The sequence below is a fragment of the Astyanax mexicanus genome, chromosome 10 (assembly GCF_023375975.1).
Source record: "Astyanax mexicanus isolate ESR-SI-001 chromosome 10, AstMex3_surface, whole genome shotgun sequence".
In the NCBI taxonomy this organism is placed as follows: domain Eukaryota; kingdom Metazoa; phylum Chordata; class Actinopteri; order Characiformes; family Acestrorhamphidae; genus Astyanax; species Astyanax mexicanus.
In genome coordinates this window covers 9,030,062-9,056,636 of record NC_064417.1, presented here as the reverse complement: position 1 = coordinate 9,056,636, position 26,575 = coordinate 9,030,062, and the positions used below count along the sequence as shown (strand labels likewise).

The following is a 26,575-nucleotide window of genomic DNA, read 5'->3' as shown; positions in this document are numbered from 1 at the left end:
TGAGATGCTGATATGCTACTGACAGCTTGATCGAGAGATCGGGCATACTGAGAACATGCTGAGATATGTGTTAGTCCATCAAACTCATGATCTGAACATCAGACCATGTTGGCCTCTAAACACTTGGGCCACAATTATGACCAATTTGTCTACGCTAGTCAACTCTTTGCTTCACTAAGGCTTCGTTAAACTAGCCATAGAGTGTGAACTGCCTGATGACCAACAAGGTCTAGTTGGTCATGTGAACAGACCAAGGAGTTCATCAAACTCAAGGGCTCAATCAGTCCACCAGTGTAACCAGCTTACCTACCAAATTATGTATGTTCTTCCCCAAATGACAAACAGCATGACTCAGTGGAGGAATATTATTACAGATGAAACAAAAACAAACACATGTATCTGTCTTAATGCAGGTGTCTGTCTGATCTCGCTGAGAAAGAGCAACAGAACCTTTGGAATTGCCATCCATATGTTACACAGTTTGCTTGAAATGTCAGCTTTAATAAAAAAAGCTGTTTTGCAGTTTGAAATATCACAGTCTGGTTTAACTTCGGCGGAGGTCACTGCAGACCGCCGTGCCTCTGGTATTGCTGAGGTTTAGCTGTTATTCAGAAACATGTCTTTCTTGCTGCTGTAGTGAGAACAATCAGCTATTCAACAGAAGATCATTTTAGGCAGTGTGTGAGGTTGATGCAGAATTAAAGCAGAAACATAAGCGAGCATATGCTTCTTCACAAAAAAATAAATTGTGATGTCTAGATGACTGGATCTCCAAAAAACATCTCCAAAACACTAGGCAGGTATTGTGGGAGGTTTCCTGAAAGCAGTTATCACTACCTACCAAAAGTGCTCCAATGAAGGACAGCTGGTGAAACAGTGACAGGGTTGGGGGTGCCCAAAGACAAATGTCTCAGATTACAGGACTTAAAGGTCTCCTTCCACTAAAATCCACTTTTTCTTGTTCTTTGTATATGCATGCTGTACATGAAACTCTTCCTCAACCTCCATTGTCTGCAGTAGCTAGTAAAATATATTTTTTTTAGAAAAACGGGCTGGTCAGAAAAAGCAGCAGGTCTACATCAACTCATGAGTTCAAGGCCTTGTTTCCACTTGGATGGCAACCTACCACAGACAGCGCTGAAACCAGGCAGTGACACCGTCTTCGTCAGATAGGAGATATGGCAGTATGGCAGTTTGTTCCTGTATTATTTGCGCAAATAACACATCAGTGTTATTTGCTTTGCCCAGTAATTCAGAGATGAGAAACGGAAACGGAAATGGTTAGAATTTGTCTATGGAACACCACCAGCAAAGTGCAATCGAGATAGGTAGGTGCATTTTTAGAACAGTTCTGTTTACACTAGTTACACTAGTTTACACTAGTTACAAAGGTAAAAATCCACTTTTTTCCTTTCTGGACCTGGATTACCCACCTCTGTGTTTTAACAAAGGTTCACATAGGATCTCCGGTGGATTTGGCGTTTTTACAGAGACTCTTAGTCTAAGTCAGTGGCTGAACTGCACTTAGCAGGGCATTACACATTAAAAAGGAACATATGACATTGCAAAGACTGTTATTAGTGTAAAAATGTCTGTACCGCTGGTGTCTCAGTGCTGTTAGCCAATCAGAGACGATATGTTTGCATGTATAAATATACATGAGCAAGAGTCGAAATCCTATCCCCCCCCCAACCCCCCCCCTCACCACTCCTTAACGGGACTGAAGCACCATTATACTGGATCACCTGAGCACTTTTTTCATTCATACTAGAGAATAATGATAGAAAAACAATAGAATGAGACCTTTAAAGTATCTGCTGCTAAAATTTTAGTACCAAACAACACAGAGAGGTCTTGTATAGCCCTTGCCTTGATAAGTCAGGCTTGATTTGGTGGCACAAGGGTTACAACATCTTATATCCATCATATCTGAACAGCCATATTGCTCTCTTTCTCTGTCTAATATTCTATACCCTGTGCAGGACTCTCTGGTGCAGCCACAAAAGCTGTGGAATATCAAGTGTGAGTTCCGTGGTGACAGAGTCAGGTTGTTCTTTGTAATACAGGTTAATTGAGCTGCTGGCTGTGTGTTAGACTTTGGGTTCCAGTCATGAAATTGTTCTGACAGCTGCAAAAGCCTCATTTACCACAGCAGCTACAAAATGGAGAATCCTGTTTGAAGCAATGGGATTGGTAATTGCGCATGTTCGTTATAGTATAAATAGGCTTGTTGCGAGCTCACACAGGGACACTGCATCAAAGCGGCATTACCTCAGGTCCCCTCGCGCTAAGTGCCGAGCAAAAACACTCATTTAAGTTCAAAAAACAGGCCCTGCTACTGAAATTCACACACAAACAGCTCATTTACTGCTTCCAGACTGCAGACTGGAGACCCTCAGCATAGTCTACTGACTGTCGGCCCCAGAAATACTTGATTACAAGAGGGTTTAAAACCGGCACCAGGAGAGGGGAGGCTTCGGTAAGATCCTGCTCTCAGAGCAAAACAATTAATTTCAACACCTCATTCAGAAAGACTGAAGGTTAAAAAGCACTAGAAAGGGATTAGGAGTAAGGAATTAGAATTAGAGGATGACAACAACAGAAACAACAAACAGTACTCCTACACCGGCAGTGGAGGATCACCATGAGAGTGTAATTGATGACAGGGTTGTGGGTTCAATATCCAGGTTTGGCAGGCAAGCTGTCTCGTAATGTACTACTACCATTATTACCACTAATAATATTACCATCACTATTCTCACTAATACTAACACCCCCTCAGAACTGCTGTTGCTATCACTATCACTACCCACCACAACTACCTACCCATCACCAATACTGTTTATACTATAAAAAAACACTACCACCACAACTATATTCTCATCACTAATACTACCATCCCTACCACCATTAATACATAATCATTTCCCATCAGTACTACCACCTTTACAACTACTACAGCCCCATCACTACTACTACCACCTCTACAGCAGCTACTACATTCCTCTACTACTACTAGTACATCCCCATCACTACTACTACCACTTCTACCACTAATACAACATCCCCACCACTACTACTACTACCTATACCACTATTACTACTATATCCCCATCACTTCTACTACCACCTCTATACTAATATACTATCCACTACTACCTGTACCACTACTACTACATTCCCATCACTACTACCTGCACTTCTACCACTAATACAACATCCCCACCACTACTACTACTACTACATGTACCACTACTACTACTACTACATCCACATCACTACTACTACCACCTTTACACTAATATACTATCCACTACTACCTGTACCACTACTACTAAGTTCCCATCACTATTACTACCACTTCTACCATTAATACAACATTCCCACCACTACTACTACTACCTGTACCACTACTACTACATCCCCATCACTACTACTACCACCTTTACACTAATATACTATCCACTACTACCTGTACCACTACTACTAAGTTCCCATCACTATTACTACCACTTCTACCATTAATACAACATTCCCACCACTACTACTACTACCTGTACCACTATTACTACTACATCCGATCACTACTAATACCACCTCTACACTAATATACTATCCACTACTACCTGTACCCCACCACTACTACTACTACCTGTACTACTACTACTACATTCCTATCTCTACTCCCACCTCTACAACTACAACTACCTCCACGTTACCATTACTGCTTCTAGTATAACAGACATTGCCACTACAACTACATCCTTATCACTAATACTACCATCTCTACTACTACTACCCACCCAATAATTTTACTGCCAACTCTACTGGTACATCCCCATCACAGCTACTACTGCCTCTAACACTACTACATTTCCATTACTGCTACTAATTTTACTACTACTTTTACAAAAACCACTTCTACTAGAACTACTTCTACTACTATTACAACATCTACTACTAGTAATACTATTACAACAATAACAACAACTACTACTACTTCAACATTACATCCCCATTACTGCTGCTACTACTACTACTACTACTACTACTAATACTTCCACCTCTACCTACACTGGTACCTCCCCATCACTACCGCCTCTAACACTGCTACTACATCCCCACCATTACTTCTACCATCTTTCCAAATACTACTACATCCCCATCATTACTACTCCTACCTCACTACTACTACCACATCTACCACTACTACATCCTCTACCACCACTACTACATCCCATCACTAGTACCACAAATAGTAGTAATACTTTCTTTTAGTACTACTACATCTCTGCTGCTACTACCACTGTTACAACCACAACCACTCCTGCAATCAATATTGATACTACTATATAACTACATTATATACCACTACCAGTATTACTACTACTACTACTATTGCTACGACCACTACTACTACTACCAAAACAACTATTGTTACTGATAAAAAAATAATACTAATACTACTACTACTACTACTATCACTTTCATTACCACCACCACCACACCTGCTACTAGGCCTGTAACGATAACATTTTTTTGTGAACGATATTCTGTCCCAGAAATTATTGCGATAACAATATTGGTGGCATTTTTAGACCACTAATTTGGCACTCATAAAATAATAAAATAAAATTGTAACAAATGAATGAACCTTTTTAAAGACAATAAACTTTCCATTCCTGTTTATGCACACGTTTGAAACCTGAATATATATATATATATACGTATATATTCAGGTTTCAAACGTTTGCATTAACAGGAATATATTGTGTATATATGTACGTATATATATATATATATATGCACACATTGCAAAGTGTGGAGGCAGGGGAACTCTGTCGGCCTCACACCATGACGTGCAGCCCCAGTCTGTCCCAGCTGGCATGCGTTGAACTGGCATAAATACCTTCACTCGAGAGATACGCTGATGGTAAATGAAAGACAACATGACAGAGGCAACATGAACCTAAGAGACACTAAAATTAAGCAACTAGAGCCGCACTGGGCCGTCACAACGCCCACAGTCACTATATATGTAAGTGCCTTTTGTAAGTGCAAACACAAAAGACGATATCACGATTATTACAATGAATGAGGTCATGTTCATTTATTGAACAATAATGTAGTTATTACGACAGGCCTACCTGCTACTATAATTGACACTACTAGCCAAGTGTCCAGTCAAATTGATCAATTTGAACCACCAATTCTATTATAAGTGCTACTACTAGAATTGCATTTACTAATACTATTATTATTAAAACTGCTACTAAAAGTATTACTACTACCCCCACCACTATAACTGCTACTAGTATGGCTACTATTTCTACAACTATGTACTTTATTTAGGAGGACAAGAACATGCATGTTTTTGAATGCAATGAGGTTTGAATAAAAAAAAAAAACTCAAACTTGTGCAGTCTAATGCAAAATCTCAGCTATTGTTTCAATATCCCCATCTTCATGCCCCGACCACCAAAATAATGAAGAGCAACTCCTATTAAAGTGCAGGCAATCAGTGTTGTTAGTGTCATACAGACTCATACACTCATTCTCATCCCTTCTAGTTGTTTATACATTTAAATTAGCTTTTGTGTGTGACAGATTTCTTTAATTTCAAATATTCTTCGCATAAAAATCGGTCACATTTGCAGACTGAAAGCCTTTCGCTCTAACGCTAAAAAACAGGCGCATATGTGGCAAAGCCTGCAGCCTGCAGTTATCAGGCAATATCCCCCCCCTGTCACAGCCGGATGAAATATGAGCCAAGTTTAGCAAGGTAATTATGAATCTATCACAATTTACAATCCCAAGATGCAAAATGAATGTGTATTTCATGGGCATCTGATGGTTAATCAATCACTTAATTCTGCCTGTGGCCTCTTTATGCAAGATAAATTTCAGTTTTGATGACTTCTGTTCTCCTCCACTCTAAACTAATCACACGGCTCTGTTTGTTTTAGACTCCAGGTTTGGTAAAGCGTCACAGGTGCTTCTGCGCTTTTACACAAAACCAGACTTATTATTTTTGGTTAATAAGAGCTCATAAATGCCATCAGTGTGTGAAATTTGTGAAAAAAAAAAAGGATAACATCCTGTTGCCATGGAAACAAACAGAAAAGAGTGAGAAATACAGACTAAAACCTGTCAATTTACAATATAATGGTAATGGAATGCAAATTTCATTCATTCTGAATTAACTGATGTAATTATATCATTATACAGTATTTAAACAGATCAGCAAAATACTAACAGGGGTTAATATGGAAATGTTAGTAAAATAGTGTAACTCACTCTTACCCGGTAGTAGTCAGTGCTGTAGATGTCTCTGGACATTCCGAAGTCTCCGATCTTGACCAGTAGGCCGTTACCCACGAGGCAGTTACGGGTTGCCAGGTCTCTGTGTACGAAGTGCTGGGATGCCAGGTACACCATCCCTGCGGCGATCTGAGTGGCTATGTGCAACATCTGGGACAGGCCCAGCTCCCCATTGGTCTGCAGTGGCTGTCCGTCAACCAGGATCATAGCATCAGGACCGTGAGCTCTGGAGTAAAACACAGGAAAACATGAAGTTTGTTAATAATAATAATAATAATAATAATAATAATAATAATAATAATAATAATAATAATAATAATAATAATAATAATAATAATAAATATTATTCTAATTAAAATTAAAAATATTCAAGGCACAAGTTGAATATACAGTATATATATATATATATATATATATATATATATATATATATATATATATATATATATATATATATATATATAAATAAATAAGATAAGGGGTCATATCTTACACCCCATCAACAGTCTATTTTCATGCCTTCCATCTGCATCATTTAAATAGCGACAATGTTTTTGAATTTATCTATGCTGATATGGTGGTCTTGAAATGAGGTGTGTTCAGGTACATTTCTGGCGTATTGCTATCATGGCAACGGAAAACACAGGTGCACCACTCACTGAATACAACTTCGGCAGACATCCCCACCACTACTACATCTTATCACTAGTACCACAACTAGTAGCTCTTCCCTTATTAATACTACCATTTCTTTAAGTACTACTACATCTCTACTGCTACTACTACTGTTACTACTACAACCACCCCTGCAATCAATATTGATACTACTAAATATTATTAGAATACTACATCTACTCATACTGTTATTTCGAAAACTACAACTAAACGTATTACTACTACCCCCACCACTATAACTGCTACTAGTATGGCTACTATTTGTACAACAATGTACTTTATTCAGGACTAAAACATGCATGTTTTGAATGCAATCAGGTTCTAATAAAAATCTCAAACTTGTGCAGTCTAATGCAAAATCTGAGCTATTGTTTCAATATCCCCCTCCTCATCCCCCTACCACCAAAATAATGAAGAGCAACTGAATACAACTTCGGCAGACATCCCCAGTCAGACGTTCGTTGCTATCTTGGCAGTGAATTGTTAACGCAGGCAAATTCCCTACACACTTACACCACCGCTTGTTATGCACACATATGGACATACAGCAGTGCACAAACCCATAGCGTGTATCTGTTGGCAGCTATGCAAACTTTTACATCAACAAAACAGAATAAAAAAAAGAGCATGAACGCATTGGACACGTTCAGGTAGCTGCACCCTTGAAATAACAATCTGCCAAAGTCAGAGCACACCTGGCTCTTAAAGGAAATGGCAAGTGAAACACTGATTGGTTTATTGAATGTTACACCCAAAACACACCCATGATTAATTAAGAGAATTAGTACATTCATTTTGCATGTTTCGAGCTGCGTGAACCGTACTTTTCCCATCGTTACGATAGCAAAGACACACTGACGCCCTAAATCACCCTAAGCGCACAGTGCGTGGTTGACTGCTCCCCTAAAGATCCCTAAAATAGGGTCCATAAGGGGTATGTTTGACTGTGATGACTTTATCTAGTGGTGGGTTAAAAGCAGCTTTTGAAAAAATGCTATTGCATATACCTCCTATACTTAGTACACAATATAGTAATATGTTTATTATTGTATTTTATTTTTTTCAATTTTTTTCAAAATGTACTACAATTTTCCTTTTTAACCAAAACTAATTATGCTCTTTGTAATGAAGCATACATTCAGTGTTTTTTAAGCAGTTACCATACCTACAGTGATATATTGATAGTAGAGAGGAAAAGATGGACGCCGTTCCCATTCATTCAATAAAAATGAAGTCAAAATCTTCCGTCATGTTGGCGATCCTGAAACCCGAGTCTGCGCAGTAGAGACCAGAGGAGGGAGAAAGACTGTGGAGAGACAGCCTACTCATTTAAATAACCCCGCCCCTGAGGGCTGCCTCCACAGAGCTACACACAGTCTATGGCCCCACCCATACAGTCATGGGTCCCACCCAGGCTAGGTGTATCCCAAACCTTTTACAATAACCACACCTTTTAGAATAGAGCTGAATAACGTTTTAAAAAACGAATTCTGTGGGGATATAAAAATTTGACAATATAAGCAGAGGTTACACTAGCTGCTGCATTTAAATAATGGAGGTAGAATTACAGTATATTGGGGAAAAAACGTGATTGAAAGTTGTCTGTTTTGTCATTGAATCCTATGGGGATGGGTGGGGTTACACAGCATTCTGCAACCGAACAGCAGGGGGCGCCCGACCTGTTGTGGCTTCACTTTTGAGAGACGATGCTCTGTCCAGCTATACACAGTCTATGATTGATACAAGCAATTTAAACATCACAACAACAAAATTGGCCATAATACAATACAATTTTACAATCTTTCCCACCACTAATTGTATCTACACATTTTTTTAAGGCAAGTGTGACTGCCTGAATATCTTGACAGCGTTTTTTCATTTAGCATCGATCCACAGCTCCAGATGAGCAATGACAACTAGCAAGCTAATAGCATTAGCATTCACGTGGCCTACATTTCAGTCACGAATATCCGCACGCCCTCCCTCTGTGATCCAGAGGCAGCTCGCTCTCTGCCAAGGCAACAGCATGCAGTGACTCAGGAGGCAGGCACGTAAGGGGGCGCATGAATATGATTCTCTTTTCTCAGCGGAGAGAGAGAGTGTGTGAGTATGTGTGTGTGTGAGTATGTGTGTGTGTGTCTGTGTGTGTGTGTCTGTGTGAGTGTGTATTATCCAGAGTCTATCAAGACATGGTGTCATCATGCATTTGGCGCTTTTGTAGTACCATGTTATCCCTCTTAATCCAGCCGGCAGGAAATAGAAGGCAATTCTCGCTCCCGGGACGGGGCTTGTCAGGAGCGATGTACGCAGTGTATCCACCTCTTATTTCTTGTACAATTCCTCCACAAAAGGTTGTTACCCATCCATCACGCTCTGATAGCTCGCACTGGAGCAATATTGCACAAGGACGACAGGAAATGAAAGGAGCTGGATCTCATCTCGCCCTGATGCCTTTTAATATGAGACTAAAGGCCACTGTTTACCTCCAGGCTTTCATTAGGGGCATTACAATTTTATGCTTAAATCTGAATGGAATTTGACATAATTGTTAAATTTATCATTAACATTTAATAGACATGCACTGAATATTTGGCAACCAAAATATTTAGTCGCACTTTCAGTGTTTTGGTGTTAGACGAACAATAACTTTTTTTTTTCAGCAGTGCTTGCATACGCACACTCCACAATAGCTACCGTACACATACAGGAGTTGGAGAATGAAACTGAAACACCTTTTAGTGTCAAATTTTAGTGTCAGAGGTTTTAATGGCTAAATTGGAGCAGCCTCGTGGCCAATCTTCATTAATTGCACATTGCACCAGTAAGAGCAGAGTGTGAAGGTTCAATTAGCAGGGTAAGAGCACAGTTTTGCTCAAAATATTGCAATGCACACAACATTATGTGTGACATACCAAAGTTCAAAAGAGGACAAATTGTTGGTGCACGTCTTGCTGGCGCATCTGTGACCAAGACAGCAAGTCTTTGTGATGCATCAAGAGCCACGGTATCCAGGGTAATGTCAGCATACCACCAAAAAGGACCAACCACATCCAACAGGATTAACTGTGGATGCTAACTAATGTTCAAGTGCTAACTCGGATTGTATCCAAAAAACATAAAACCACGGCTGCTCAAATCACGGCAGAATTCAATGTGCACCTCAACTCTCCTGTTTCCACCAGAACTGTATGTAGCCACAATAAATTATTGTGGACTAAAAGTGTTTCAGTTTCATTGTTAAACCCCTGTAGTGTGCTGCTAAATACAGTGCCAGTGCCAACTATCTGAAGCGCACAGGGTTAAGCTTAGAGTTCCAGTATTTGCCACAGTTAGCAGCATAGCCAGCTGCAATTAGCAGTGCTAACCAGCCCTGGTTAGCAGCATAGCCAGGCCCGATTAGCAGTGTTAGCCAACCCTAGTTGGCAGTGCTACTCAGCTCAGTTCAGCAGCATAGCTAGCCATGATTAGTGCTAGTCAGCCCTAGTTAGCAGGAAAGCCAGCTGCAGTTAGCAGCATTGCCAGCCATGGTTGACAGCGCTACCCAGACACGGTTAACAGAGATACTCAGCAATGGTAGGCAGTGTTACCCAGCTGCAGTTCGCAGCGCTAACTCTTTTATACTCTGTAATTCATCAGAGTGGCTTTACTACTTCTTACAACATGACTGGTAAAACTCCTACAGAAAGGGCACCGGAGTTTAGGGTACACTGACATTTTCTAGGAAAATTAAAGGATTTTAGGTGCACCTTGCAGTCCAAAAAATATGGTGATTACATTTACCAATTTCTTCTGCTATATATTTTTTGGTTATATTACTTTTACCTCCCAATATTGTTCACATGTAGATTAAAGACTTCCTAACCAAGAGTGTCCTAACTTTCCGTTTGACTGTATACACAATATTTAAAAACTCATTATGTATAACATGAAAGCTTTGATTATTATATGGTTTGCTGTGCCCCAAACAATGACACACTATATAAAGTAATCAGGGTTCATTAAACCACTGCATAATGGAAACCGTTATTTAATTTTTATATCACAGAATTAAAAGTCAGTGTGTGTCCTGGACAGAGTCACCGGTGGTGCTGAGTCACGGCTGAACTGAATTTGACTCCTACACTCTTTTGATATATAGTATCTCCCCCGCTTTGACTGGAAATCAAGCAGGCGCCCTTTCTGCTCCAATAATCTTCCTCTAAATGTCATACACTCCTCAAGTGTGCATGCAAAGACCAGCTTTCTGCACAAGCCAGACACACAGTTAGGATAAACCAGCAAAACATCCTGAACCCAATGCTCCTCAAGACTTTAATCCTCCTCAATTGTATCTGCAGTCAGGCTTGACGTGGTGGGTATGTCAGGAGACCCTTTGAGTCTCAAAGGGAGGTGTGTGTATACATCTCAGATCTCTGTACAAATGTTATCACACCCACATCCAGCCATCCAGGGAGGAAAGAAGACTCAGTGCTGGTATCTTGGCTGATGACATCACAAATCCATTGAAGACCCATCTCTTTTGAGATCAATTAATAAAGCAATGATATCTATTAAAGCTTATTTTTGCACTTATTACAGTACCTTTCAAAAATTTAGCCACACCTTCTCATTTAATGTTTTTTTAATGAATACTAATGTCATCCAGACTATGTAGGAACACATAAAGAATTATGTAGTAACTTAAAAGTGTTAAACAATCCAAAATACTCTGTGAAGCATAAAGGTTTTCTTATCTAGGGTGCTGTTAACTTGTGGTTTCTGAGGCTGGTTCTGATGAACTTATCCTGTGCAACAGAGAAAACTCTTGCTCTTCCTGTCCTGGGCGGGCCAGATGAGAGCCCATTTCATCATAATGTTTTTAAAATTCTTTGTGACTGCACTTGAGGATACTTTCAAGGTTCTTGTAATTCTTGTTGAGTAATTCTTACCATAAAATGGATTAGAACATGATGCTCTCAAACACATTAAGAGGCAAGAAATTGAAGTAATTAACTCTTTATAAGTTCAGCACAGCTGTTAACTGAAATTCATTGCAGGTAACTACCTCAAAAAGCTAAAAAAAATGCTAAACTAGTATAGAACATGTTTTTTTTTTGTTTACTAAATAATTTTGCATGTTTTACTTTAGTATTAATCTTCAATGCAGAACATTTTTAAATGACTACAAAAAAAAAACACTTTATTTAAGGTGTGTCTTAAATTTTGTTTGCTACTCTATGTCATGTTCTTGTCATTTTTGAAATAGTTAAGCAATATCTCCATTTAGATTGTAAGCATTGTGCATTGCTACCAATAGATTAAGAGCATGACTCATTTCTCGATGCATCAGAAACCTTCAGTTATCTTGAATTCAGAGTGCATCAGTGCTAGCTTTGGATGTTTTGAACAAATGATTAAGCAGTTTTGTAAGTAATTCTGGATAAAAGTATATTGTAAAATAATTTGTAGTTTTACTTATCTATTGTGTGTTATTTAACCATTAGCAAAGCTGCAAAATGTGGCATGCAGTCCTACAGTATCTCGAGCAGATATGTAAATGAGTATCGAGCATTCGCCCACACACAGCAAGGCTTTCCCAGGAATGTTTCAGCCAGACTGCAACACTTCCTGGACCTGCTCTGTCATGTATGTTTTATATTTTAGTTTCTTCAAAATAGCTCCTTTTGCTTAGATGACAGTTTTACACATCTTGGCTGTATTTTTTCAGTCAGATTTATGAGGTAGAGCCACCTGGAATTCAGGCTTTCAGTTAACAGCTGTGCTGAACTCGTCAAGAGTTAATTACTTTAATTTTTTGCCTCTTAATGTGTTTGAGAGCATCAGCTGTAAAGTTGTGAAGAGGTAGAGTTGGTATACAGTGAATAGTCCTATTTGAGTAATGTTCTAATCCATATTATGGCAAGACTACTCAACTAAGTATAGAAAAAAGGGTCAGTAAATCTAAAAAATGTCAAGAACTTTGTAAGTATTCTTAAGGGCAGTCACAGAGACCATCACAAACGTTATGATGAAACTGGCTCTCGTCAGGACTGCCCTAGGAAAGAAGGCCCTCTGTTGCACAGGATAAGTTCATCAGAGTTACCAGCCTCAGAAACCACAAGTTAACAAAAAGCTCCCCAGATAAGTGCACCTAAATGCTTCACACAGAATTTAAAGGTTTGTTTAACCCTTTTGTTTGTTTAATCCTTCATAGTCTGGATCACAAAAAAACATATATATATATATGTTTTACACACTGCTTTTGGATAACTTTATGTCACTCCTGGTGCAAAAAGCAGTTCAAGCCATCAAACCAAACTGAACTGCTTGAACTGCTTTTTGCACCAGGAGTGACATAAAGTTATCCAAAAGCAGTGTGTAAAACTGGTGGAGGAGAACATGATGCCAAGATGCATGAAAACTGGGATTATAAACCAGGGTTATTAAACCAAATATTGATTTTTATCTTAAAACTTTATGAATATGAACTTGATTGCTTTGCTTTATTTGAGGTCTGAAAGCTCTGCGTCTTTTTTGTTATTTCAGTAATTTCTCATTTTTTGCTAATAAAAGCTCTTATTGACAATATTTTCATTGAAATTTGGGAGAAATGTTGTCTGTAGTTTATAGAGTATAACAACAATGCTCAACAATGTTGCTTTATGGTTTTTTTTGTGTTTACTGTAATGTATTTTTACTGTAAGTATTTTTTCCCACATTTCACCTTTTAACTTGTTGTGAGTTTGACATATTTTAATATGTATTGTGTCAAAAGTGTAAAAATTGCAATTGACTATTAGAAACGTTCTAAAATGATTTTTCCTCATGTAATGTTGCATTTTGGAGATATGTAATAATATATTAATATTGTTTAGTGCAGTAAGATTTGATAAGTCTACCTGAGGAACTTGTTGAGGTCTCCGTGCTTCATGTACTCGAACACCATGATCAGGGGGTCACCGTCCACACACACGCCGTAGAACTTGACGATGTGTTCGTGCTGCAGGTTGGTCAGGAGCTCCGCCTCTCTCTGGAAGTCCTTCCTGGCTGCCAGGGTGGGGTCCTTCAGAGTCTGCAAAATTATACATCACAAACACAGGCAGATTAGACGCATTTCTTCTGGACTAATTCTCTGTGATCTATGGATCAGTGTTGATAAATAGAGCAGCAACTGCATGTGTCTCAGCAGGTCTTTGATCCATGTAATCAGATTATAATTTCTGTAATTATTTTTAGCACTTGCTGAACTCTGGGCAGGCTGCAGCCCTGTCGTTCTGTGTCTGTGGTCATGGATAAGGGCTGACGTAAGCCATATACTGTAGATAAGCTGTACAGATCAATATGCATTGAGCACAGCACACGCAAATGCTGTGTTCTATTATTATGGATGGATGGCCAACTTTTGAATGTTTTAATGCACAACATTTCATGTGATTTCAACCATTATTTGTCAAGAAACTATTAAAGCAATCTGGCAACCCTTGACAGCTTAATGCATGATGGATTTTTTATAAGAAGCAAACCTGGCTCAGCACCACGGGTCAGATTTCTAGAAGGTAAATAGACAGATGGAATGTGAATAATGGCATTTGGAATATTTTGCAGAAACAAAACTCTGACAGAAACACGTTTCTGAATGAGCAATATCTTCTCATGATTGACACAAAAGATACTATGAAATGTTATGAGAAAAATACCCAAAGCCCAAAACTGTATTGCATTGTAAATGTATTGGGCAATTACAAATATTTCTTACATTTACTTTGACTTTTACTTGATTGCAGACAGTATAAACCCAATATATTGCATGTTCTGCATGCTCAACTATTATTTACCACTTTAAAATGGCATTTCTTCTCACAAAAGACATTTGCTGCCAAGGATACAAAGCAAAGGGGACATGTTATACCTCTTTTTACACAAGTTAGAATAGGTCTATGGACTATACAAAACATGAAGTTAATGAAGTTATTAAGATCTCACCAGCTTTATTCTTGCCAGATTCAGTCCCTTTCAGAATGAGCCATGGTCATGCCATGTTTACACTTTGAGTTTACCACGTGTTATGTTAGTTGTACTAAATATAACTCATCTGCTCATTTGCCACAGACAGCAGGCACAGATCCCTCCCTCAGAAGAAGTCTGCAGGTTAATCCTGCTGTGTAACTGTCTGAGGTTCTCAACCAAAATGATCGATATTGTGTTTTATCAACTGATCTACTGGGTGGGGCTCTGTTGGGGGTTGACAGGTGAGGCATGGTGCCAGGGTGGTTCTATGCAGGTTTCCTTATTGTGACATCACAATAAGGGAGCCATTTAAATGACTCATAGAAGCAAATGATTCCTGAGACTCTTTCAATTGATTCACAGAAAAATAAAAGTTGTATCAAGGCTTCTTGGCAATAAATCTTATACAGTTGGAAAGTCTGTTGATTACCCTTCTAAATGGTTTCACACTTGATGAGCAGGATCAGCAGCAGAGCTGAGTAGCTAAGTTGCACCCATTAAAAAATTGTCAAAACCTCTCTGCCAGTGCCAAACATCTTATTCTGCCATTGATTCATTTGGTATTTGACAATCTTCTTGGGGTATCATGGGATGCCCATTTAACAACCTGTCTGACATCCCTGTTACATGGAATATTGGCCTTCAGTTTGGAGATGGTACAAGGGCTGCCTCCAAATAATACCGCAACTTGGTTTTATGGAACAACAGCTTGAAGATTCTCAATCACAAGTTAATTCATGCTTAACTGTGACAGAAACAAAAAATCTCCCTCATCTGCTGATTTGCCACAGACAGCAGGTATAGATCCTTCCCTCAAACAAAGTCTGCTAGCTAATCCTGCAAATGAGTATTTATGGGGCTTTTGAGACCCAAGTGGAAATACAAAAGCACGCAAAAAGTGAGCTCTTTTGAGACTTTGTTATATCAAGGCTTCTTGGCAATAAATCTTATACAATTGGAAAGACTGTTTACTACTTTTTTAAATGGTTCTACATTTATGGGATGAGCAGAAGAGCTAAGTATATGGGTTGCATCCATATAAAATTTGATAAGATTTTTGCCAAATGGCTCATTCTGCCATTGACTCATTTGGTGTTTGACATTAATCTTCTTTGGGTGCCATCTTCTTGTGACCCACAATTCGCGGACTTTCACGTCCCCTTTTATATAGAATATTGGCCTGTAGTTTCAAGATGGTACCAGGGATACCTCCAAATAATGGCGCAACCAGCTTGAAGTTTCCCAATCGCACAGGTCCTATCCAGATCAGTCAAATGTTTGTAATTTTGTTCGTGGGCATAAGCCACATACTCAGCTCTGCTGCTCAATCTACGAATGCATGTTACTTACACATGTTGCTTCAATTAAAATAGTAATTTACAGGCTTTCCAATGGTATAAGATTTTTAAAGCCAAGAAGCATTGTTCCAACAAAGAAATATTCTACTAAAGATACATTTCCTTACTTTTTTGTGCTATGTTTTATAACTTATAGCTAAGCCTTAATCAATGCATAATAAAAGTAATCTTTCAAAAAGCTTTAAAGGGGATTCAGAGGGAAGTCACAAACAGGTATCTGATTTCCAGAAAAATGTAAAGTGGAAAATTTCACCTCATCAGATGCGATCCACACTTTGACACCGAAGATGAATAATTTGCTAATGAATTTAGGCTATTAGCCCTTCATTCTGCCTCTTGATATCTTGCGAGAGCTGAGTTTAATGAGAGCTAACAGTATATTTTCCCAAGCAATCATTTATAAGCTGTCTCCATTTCATAAAGTAGCACCTTTTTATCGGAAGCTTATATTTCATTCTTTTCTGAGACCCCCTAATAAAGCAGAGATTCAATATTTCTGCATTCTGGCTGACTGCCACATACTTTTCCTCTGAGGCTGATGGCGCATACTAAATTGTATCGAACTCTTTTTATTTCCTGTGTAAATAAAGACGTGACTAAAATGCAGACGACCAGGCACAAACAAGGACGTAAATAATTCCAAGACAGTTAGAATCCGTCACAGATTTCTTCGGCATTAGAGTGATACAATCATAAGACGTTAACAATGCGTGACAGCAGACTGGGGATGATCCCTACAGTTGAATTAATGGATAAAAATGACAAATCCCATCTTTGAACTTGCTTTTTTTGGTTATGGAGTGGGGCTATGAGATTGATGTAGCCCGCAAACAATTCTCCACCAATTAGCCAGACTGTAAGTGCATATAGCATGGGCAGATACACCAGACTTTCTGACTTGGCACGTTCCTTTTAATATGTAAGTGCACCACAGAAAGCCACAAAAGATTTTTGAGTTGAAATTAACTTAGAAAACACCAGTTAGTCTTTTGATGAACAAACAAATGCTAAATTGGTATAAACTATCCTAGCCCTGTATTGCCTGTATTTTTCAGACAAAAGAAAAAACAGCCAGTCTATAAAGAGGTATTAAACTGAGTACACTGATACCAAGTGTACTAATAGATTCTGTACATATTTTACATTTTATTCATGTAAGAAAAGCACAACAATGAACTATAACCATTATACATGGCATTATACACTGCCTGGACAAAAAAAAAAAAGTCTTCACCAAAAAGAAAGGTCAGACACTATGATATTTGGTTGGAGCGCTTTTAGCTTTGATTTATTTCAATCCAATGTTGCATTAATTTTTTCATCAAGATCTTGCAGCATTGATGATGCACATCTCAAAGATTCTCAATGAGGTCAAGGTCTGGACTCTCTCAATCCATGTGTGAAAATGATGATCTCATGCTCCCTGAACCACTCTTTCACAATTCCAGCCCCATGAATCCTGATATTGTCATCTTAGAATATGGCCGTTCCATCAGGAGAGAAATATAAAATCCATTGATGGAATAACCTGGTCTATATTCAGTATATTCAGGTAGTCAGCTGACCTCATTCTTTCAGCACATACTGTTGCTGAACCTAGACCTGCAGACCAACTGCAACAATTCCAGGCAGTGTATATAGCAGAGCTTTAATATGCTTTAACACTAAGCTACTATGCTACAGTAATTAGTATGGTGCTAATCATTACAACTATGTGTTTAAGTTTAGTTTCTACGGTGTAGACTGATAATGAAGACATCAAAACTATGAAGGAATGCATTTCCAATCATGACGTAACCAAAAAAAGTAGCAGCTTTGGCTTTGATGCCAGCCTTTGCCAGCTTTTTTGCTGATCCTCTCTGTCGGATTCTTGAGGTAGAACCTGGAATGGTTCTCCAACTGTCTTAACCCTTGGATGCATGGACGACCAATACCTACACTCTTCCATGAGTGGGGTCAAAAAAGACCCCATTTAGAATCAATGTGTTTTTGCAATGAATAAAAAAAAATGTCTTTAATTTTGGTCTAAAAAGCTGATTATATTTATTATATTTGGTTCAACAAAAGACTGATTTTTAAAGGAAGAGTTGAGAACTTGTTAACTGCTTTTCCTTCACTCCAACTCCAACTCTCATTCATAGTTTCTACATCTTTAATATTCATCTACTATGAAGTAAATAATACATATGTATCTGAGTAATAATCAATTATAAGTATCTGAATTGTGTCTTGATATGATTTTAGACACATTTAAACACATCATTTACAGTCGGTTGTAAAATGTGTCCCCAGTAAAGTTTATAACTCTGGTATGACTGCATTGTTACCTATAAACATAATCATTGTTTGCATTCATATACACTAAACAACTACACACACTAAACACATTAGTCGATTCGTGTGATAGTAATCATAGGACACAAACAGCATAAAGCATAAGACTGGGGATGATCCTTATGGTCGAATTAAAGGCTAATAGTTACAAATCCCATCACTGAACTCTGACACCAACAGTCTGGGGCTTCTAAGCACTTAAATCCAGCAGAATACACACGCCTATCTGCTTAACTCAAACACTCGTGCCTTACTGTGCTCTTCTAAGCCACACTTGTCAACTCCTATCATCCTCTTTGTCCTTCTTAAAAGATTAAATTGGGTCCATCAGCCATTTTGGCAGACCATGTCCTTTATTTTATAGCACACATAAGTCACGGAGGCCTAATATTGCAGCCAACTAGCACACAGCCACACACACACACACACACACAGTATGAGCAAAAAACTGGATTGTGAATGAAGTTCAGCCCTGGACTTTTATAGTATAGATTTGGCTGAGAAACTACACAAATAATTTGAAACATTAAAACAGTTAAAACATTAGCTTTGGCTTTAAATCCATATATGTGCATCGACTTAACCATTTCAATGTATTATTCCTTTTTATAACATTAAATATGGGCTTAATTAATGTTATCTACAATATTTAAATGTTATTAGCCCTATGTAACACCCTGCTCAAGGTGCGGCACAATGCTCATTGCTATCTTACACTACTTCAACTGTTTGAATTCACACCTTTTGTCAGCCGATGGGTGTGTTCAGGTAAATTTCTGCTGTATTGCTATCTTGGCATTGGAAAACACAAGTGTGCCACTGACTGAAATGAACCTAGACAGACATCAAAAGTCAAATTTTCATTGCTATCTTGGCAAAACAGGTACACACTCAATACAAGTACATCCATGCTCGTTACACACACAAAGACACACAGCAGTGCACAAACCCAACTTTTACATCAACAAAAATCAGAATACAGTATAAACTAACATTGCTGTTGCTCTAAATTACCTGCTCACGCACCTTCACAGCTTGATCGATTAGGTACTGCGCTGTTAAAATAGCAAAGCGCCAAAGTCAGAGTGCACCTGCCTCTTAAAAGAAAACGCATCTGATTAGTTTGTTTCAAATTATGCCCAAAACACACCCATGATTAATTAAGTGAATTAGTAGATGGCTTTTTGTTGCACATTTTGATCAGCACAAGGTATACTTTTCCTGTCATTATGATAGCAAAGACATGCTGACACGCCATATATCAAGCTGCATGGTGCACGTTTGATGGCTTACCTATATTTTGCTAAATAAGGGTCCCATGCCTTTAACTCTAAAAGCACTGAAATAAAAAAAATAGTTAAAGAATGCACCATATAGTAAAATAAATAAATAAAACACGGCAAAGTAAAACCCCACTATCATGCAGTGACAGTAAAGCCCACCAGGCAAAGAGAATAGATGCACAGCTGTCTAAAGTCGGGGCCAAAAAATCAGTCAAAAGAAAGGCATCGCCCTGAAAAGGATGGGGGTCTACGGAGGTATTCGCTGACTAGTTAAAAAGTAGTCAAGACTATGGGAGTCTCAAGCGCCAAGAGAAGATTCTTGTTTGACTTGTTTAGTGGAAAAAAGTAGTAAAGAAAAAAGAAAAAACTGCAGAAAAAGCACTGTGCTGACAGTATAGCTTTGCGGTATACAATAAGGATAGGAAGGATAGTGCCAATATTAGTGCCAAGTTATCTGTGAAAAAAGAGCAGGAACAGTGTATAAAACCTGTCAGTCACGATGCTACACTTTACCCAAGAGTTCATAAGGCTAGATAACACACATCACAGCAGATTATATAAACCTACTTACTTTTATAAATGCTGCCAACTGCCATTCATCTTTTCTTTTGCTTCAATAACCCAAGATAAAAATATAAAGAGAATTAATCAAGTACATTAGAACGCCTTTGTTCTTGCTAGCCATGATGACAACTCCTAATATTTAACCTTGTTACACAGACAACGGGAACGCCTTCAACTCTCGCTGCTGATTCACTTCCGTGGGTTTATTAATGAAACAGTCTTAGCCATTAGTCACGGAGGTTCAGAACAATCTGTGAAAGCAAGACATTATAAAAAAAAAAAAAGAGAAAGCATATTGAAAGCTCCTTGGAGGTTGAAGTTGGACCAGAGACAACACATCCATGGAGATCCAGTTATTAAGCTTTGGAAATGGCTCTAACATGCCATGACCCAGACCTCTACTAAGACCAATGGCTTAGTAGAGAGCCTCCGACAAGGGACAATCATCTCAGACCTGTAATTGGCAGCAGAGGAGAAAAAAAAGAGCTTAAACAAGTCAATAAAAAAGCAAATATAAATAACTGCAAGGATAAACAGTGAATAGTGCCGCTGATAGTGTCGAAAACACCATTCAAACGAAAGAAACAAGCAATTTCCTGCAGCTGTACAATAAATCTCTGAAAATGGTTGACTTATTTATGTTGACTCAATTACAGTCTTGGCTTAGATGTATGCTTCTTGGAGATTTGGGAGGGGAGGGGGGGTTCTTACAACTTAAAAAAAAAGGTTCTTTAAAGATTCATCTATTGAAACAATGTTCATTCTAAAGCCTTCACTCTACCATCCTCAGAAACTGAACTAAATAATAAATGATAAATAAAATGCTGAAGACAAAACGTTTTTTTTTTTCACAGGTTTCTTTTTTTAACATTGGATAAAATACAATACTACCTTTTAACATATATCTATTATGAAAGTTGAACAATCAACCAGTATTACAAGCCTAATCATGATTTTTTTAGAAGTGCCATTCCACTCATAAATCTACCTCAGTAGTGCTTCTCTAATCTTAAATTGCCCCTTAAAAAAGAAACAGTCATACAGGACCTAAGCTAAATGAGTCATTGTTAAGGATGAATTATTCTGTCTTTTCACTACTTTGTCAGAAAACAGAAAGTGATTTTTTGATTGCCAAATATTCAGACCACATCAGTTTCTGAATCAGTTTATCTGATTTTGCTATTTATAGGTATATGTTTGATTGAATGTACATTGTTGTTTGATTACAGTATAAACTACAGACAACATTTCTCCCAAATTCCAAATACAAATATTGTTATTTAGATCATTTACTTGCAGAAAAAAAGTTCAAAAAGTTTTAAGAGCTCAGAAATCAGTATTCAGTGGAATAACCATGGTTTTTAATCACAGTTTTCAAGCTTCTTGGCATGTTCTCCTCCACCAGTCCTCCACACTGCTTTTGGATAACTTTATGCCTTTACTCCTGGTGCAAACAATTAAGCAGTTCAGTTTGGTTTGATGGCTTGTGATCATCCATCTTCCTCTTGATTATATTTCAGAGGTTTTCAATTTGGTAAAATCAAAGAAACTCATCATTTTTAAGTGGTCTCTTATTTTTTTCAGAGCTGTATATTTGGGTGTTTTTTTTTTCTCTCAAACTGCACTTAGAGTCGACCGCACCAACCAGGACCACGACATTGCTTCGAGTTCTGTGATTTATTTTCTCCAATATTCTTAGTCTTCACAAGAGGATTAACTGCTGCAGGGTTATGGAAAGGAACACGATAAAGAAAAAGTAGGTGTTTGAAATTTATTGCAAAGAAATTATTTGATTTTATTTTTTCTTTTAGCTTGTGCCTGTGTTTTGCTGCTAACCTGCACCTCAGATGTCTGCAGGATGGTGGAGGGAGCAGAACCATGACCTTTTATTCAACACGATTGATTCGGTTCACCGGCCCTGACTACCCTGGCATCATGCGGCAGTCCGGCGGAGATGGAGGCAGAATCAAAAACGATCAAAAAAAAAAAAAAGAGCGCGCTATTAGTCCTGATCAAAGCATGTGTGGAGTAAAGTGTTTGGGCGATGATCTAACACCCCCCGGCAGACAGGATTATCACTCCTGCTCTGTCCTGCGCTGGACTGTGATAGCCGCCATCATCTCACGGATGAGTGCACTGATGAAGAGGGATGGTGCTGGGGGATTGGGCAGATTAATGGCAGCAGTGTCCGCTGCTGGCGAATGCTGTGTTTACTGCTGCCACCATCTCCCTCAGATCTTCTCCCTTGCTGTAGATGACTCGATAAAAAAAATGATAATAATAATAAATAAATAAATAAAAATAATCACCGCTGTAAAATTGCGGAGCCTTTGGGTCTGACCTATGATTTCCAGGCCTCTCCAGGCCTCCATAACCATTTCCACTTCTGATAGCTCTGTTTATGTGCATCCTGATATATGTCTGCTGCGTATGTTTTTTTTTTTCCTTTTTTTATTTAATGTGAAGCCGAACAGGGAAGCATCCGTCTGTCCATCCCTCTGTCCATCTGTCTGTCCATCTGCGTGTATGTCGGCCTCTCTTAGCATTTCAATGCAAGGCATTTTGATGTCTCAATTATACGTTATCTGTATCCGTAATCCTTATTACATTCTTCTTCTTTTTTTTTTTTTTTACAGTAGAAACACACGACCCATCTGTGCGACCGTCATATATACTGTACATTAAGGGTGATTTGAGGAGGTTTGATGAGAGAGCGTAATGAGCTGTGCATGCAATTAGCGCCATGCTAATTAAAGCTCTTAATTATTCTCCAGTCAAAATAGCCATTAAGTACAAGTTCTGCATTGTTCAGTGTCAGGATGAATAGAGAAAACATGTTTAACAAAAAAAGTTTATTTTGCAGTGCATTCATCTTTACCACTATAACACTTTATTTTCTTTTTATTAGACCCTATTTTAGCAATCTTTAGATGTGCTGTCAGTCATGCACCACACAGCTTGATTTAGGGTGTTGTCAGTGTGTCTTTGCTGTCATAACAACGGGAAAAGTACTGTGTTTTACAGACTATAAGGTGCTCTGGATTATAAGTCGCACTATTAATAAATGTCTTTTTTCTGGTCTATTTTCACACATAAGGTGCACCAGAGTATAAGGCGCATTTTAAGCGGCAATAGTAAGGAACAACAAGGAAGGGTGTGGCACAGTCATCTACACAGATTTCTCTCCAGAAAGCTGTTTATTTGGGTGAGTAAAGTGCTTCAGTTTAGTTACAGTAACCTTAGATTTCCAATATTTTCACACTAGCTGCAGATAGCAGATGTAATAGCCGTGGATAGCAGAAGCGCTAGCCTCAGTTAGCTTAGGGCTAGTAAATGCCAACTGACAGCCCTACAATAAGGAGTACTGAGTTTTTTGGGGGAATTTTTTGGGGAAAATTAAATAATTTTAAGTCTGTCTTATACTGTAGCAAAACAAGCAAAAGTCATGTAATATTTCTCTTAATTAATCATGGGTGCATTTCACTTGCCCTTCCCTTTAGGAGCCAGGTGAGCTCTGACTTTGGCGCATTGCTATTTCAGGGGTGCAGCTACACTGATGTGTAGTAGGTACAGATCCCTCCCTCAGACAAAGTCTGCTGGCTAATCCTGCTGTGTGCTGTCTGAGGTTGTCAAGCAACCTTCTTAAACTGATATAGAGGATGGGGCTCTGGTGGGGGTTGACTGGTGATTGAATGACTTATAGAAGCATATGATTCCTGACACTAAACTCTTTCAGCTGATTCACAGAAAATGGATATTTTTTTTCCGGCTTAGATTGTTTATAGGGGCAGTCGAGACCCAAATAGAGATAAAAAAGAACACAAAAAGTGAGTTTTGTCTAATATGTCGCCTTTAATCGATTAATAGCAAAGGCTCAAAGTACGTTTTACTAGAAAAAATACACAGAGTTGGCTTTACTATTTGTGAGATCCTTCTCAAACCTTGTGGTTTCACTACTATCTCAATCCGGGTTAAGAATCTTGTTTTCGGACCACCTTGTATCACTTAAATTTCTACAAGGACATACACAAGCTGTCAATTACTCTGATAGCCCTATCCACACCACAGACACACATACACACACACAAGCACACTCTCACATACACACCAAACAATTTAAATAGTAAATAGATTCACCACAATCCCAATCCATTTGATTAACCCACAGGCTACGAAAGTCTATAGGCAAGGCAATGATAGGACATAACTGCATAAACAGGGTGCCGGGCCAGGAGGCTGTTTAGAGCTGTGCTCTTTCTGTCTGTCTAAATTGCATTCCAGGTGCAGGCTTTGATAGACTCACCGGCAGGAATTGCATTTCACTTTAAAGGTAATGCCCCCATCTGTGTGTCTTAGCGAACACCTTGTAATGTCTAAGACCTACACTGAGCGGAATAGTGATTGGAACGGCTCTTGTTAGGAGCTAGACGGCGTTCTTTCTTTCTTTTTCTTTTCTTCCACGTGGCGGGAATACGTGAGAAATGTGCCGAACGACTCGCAGCTATTGAATGACAAGCCGAGCTCATACTGTGTCTAATAGAGTCGTTTTAAAGTTGGTGTTACAAACACTTTTCCATTTTAATGGAGTGTACAAAGCAAAAATCTATACACTTAAGAGCTCCCCTGGCATTAAGTTACCTTCCTTTCATAATGGCACTGAGCTGAAATGTGCAAATAGTTAACTTATGTCAGTCAGCCCTGACACAAGGGGGCGGAGGGAGATGTGAGCTAATGCTTTCAGCATTTTTACAGAAGAGATCAGCCATAATTTTGATACCACTGCAGGCTGATATGAATAGCATTGGTAATGGGGAACCACCTCACAACTTACACCACTTACTTACAGCACTTAAAGTGGACATGCTATGCAAAACTCACTTTTTGATTGTTTTTGTATTTCCACTTGAGTCTCGACCTTCCCCATGAACACTCCAAGCACCAAAAACAATCCATTAATTCATTTTTTGTGAATCAGTTGAATGAGTTTGGTGTCAAGAATCATATGCTTCTATGAACCATTTGGATGACTTTCCTATTGTGACATCACAATAAAGAGAAACCTGCATAGAACCACCCTGGCACCACCCGTCACCTGTCTATCAACCCACAGCAGAGCCCCACCCACTAGATCAGTTGAAGAAATGCAATTTCAGTCATTTGATTAAGAACATCAGACAGTACACAGCAGGATTAGCCAATAGACTTTGTTTGAGGGAGGAATCTGTACCTACTGCCCGTGGCAAGTAAGCAGATGAGGATGATAAACTTTTTTTGCTTCTGTCACACTTAGTCATAATCTAGCTTGCTTGTGTTTTGCCATTTAGCGTAAACTGGCAGACTCCTTAAACAGCGCATTCTGAAAAGAACTAAAACTGCTAAGAATAGAGTTGGATAGATAGATTTTGTTAAAAAAACTTAATAAACATGTGTTGTATAGCCCATAAACCTATTCTTGTGTACCTAAACTTGTGTAAAAAGAGGTATAATATGTCCACTTTAAAGGATCTGGTAAACGTATCCCTTATCTACGAGAATACAAATGTTTTAGTAGATGAAATTAGATGAAACATGAACAAATGTATACAATGATCTAAATAACTCTATTAAAATGTATAAAAGATCAGATGTTCCATTAATTATCTAATATAAATAGTTTCTGAACATTATCTATAATAATAATGACTCATTATTCTGGGTTTTAAGGATGATTTCACAACTTCTTTATTTGTTTTAGACTGCCAGACGTTTCAGTTTGGTCCAAATCATAATACCAGGAAAACTTGGTCCAGATTAACCAAACTGTGACTTGGCTCATTTTTCACCTTTTCACTTTTTGGAATGGATTGGACTTTTGGACCAATTACAGAAAGTTAAGGCCGATTATTACTCATTAAACAATAGAGATAAAGAAGAAAACAATGAAGGTTTTGTGCTGAAATCCAACTCCCTTATGCAGGGATGTGCATCACACAGCAGTATGCCATCAAACATTACTGCTGATAAACTCATACAAAGAAACAGAAACAAAAGTACATTTCTATGCAAATGGCAAAT

General features: G+C 38.4%; 1 protein-coding gene across 4 annotated transcripts in view; it reads right to left on the bottom strand.

Moving 5' to 3' along the window:
* ntrk3a (neurotrophic tyrosine kinase, receptor, type 3a) overlaps window positions 1-26,575 on the bottom strand; it is a 438,952-nt gene that overhangs the window by 18,563 nt on the left and 393,814 nt on the right. For 2 of the 4 annotated variants that reach the window (XM_049483984.1, XM_049483985.1), the window contains exons 14-15: window positions 13,875-14,047; window positions 6,298-6,547 (exon numbers count right to left, since the gene is read on the bottom strand). In XM_049483984.1, coding sequence (XP_049339941.1) covers window positions 6,298-6,547; window positions 13,875-14,047 — 423 coding nt within the window. The remainder of the gene's footprint in view (window positions 1-6,297; window positions 6,548-13,874; window positions 14,048-26,575) is intronic. The other 2 variants (XM_049483986.1, XM_049483987.1) reach the window with 1 other exon arrangement.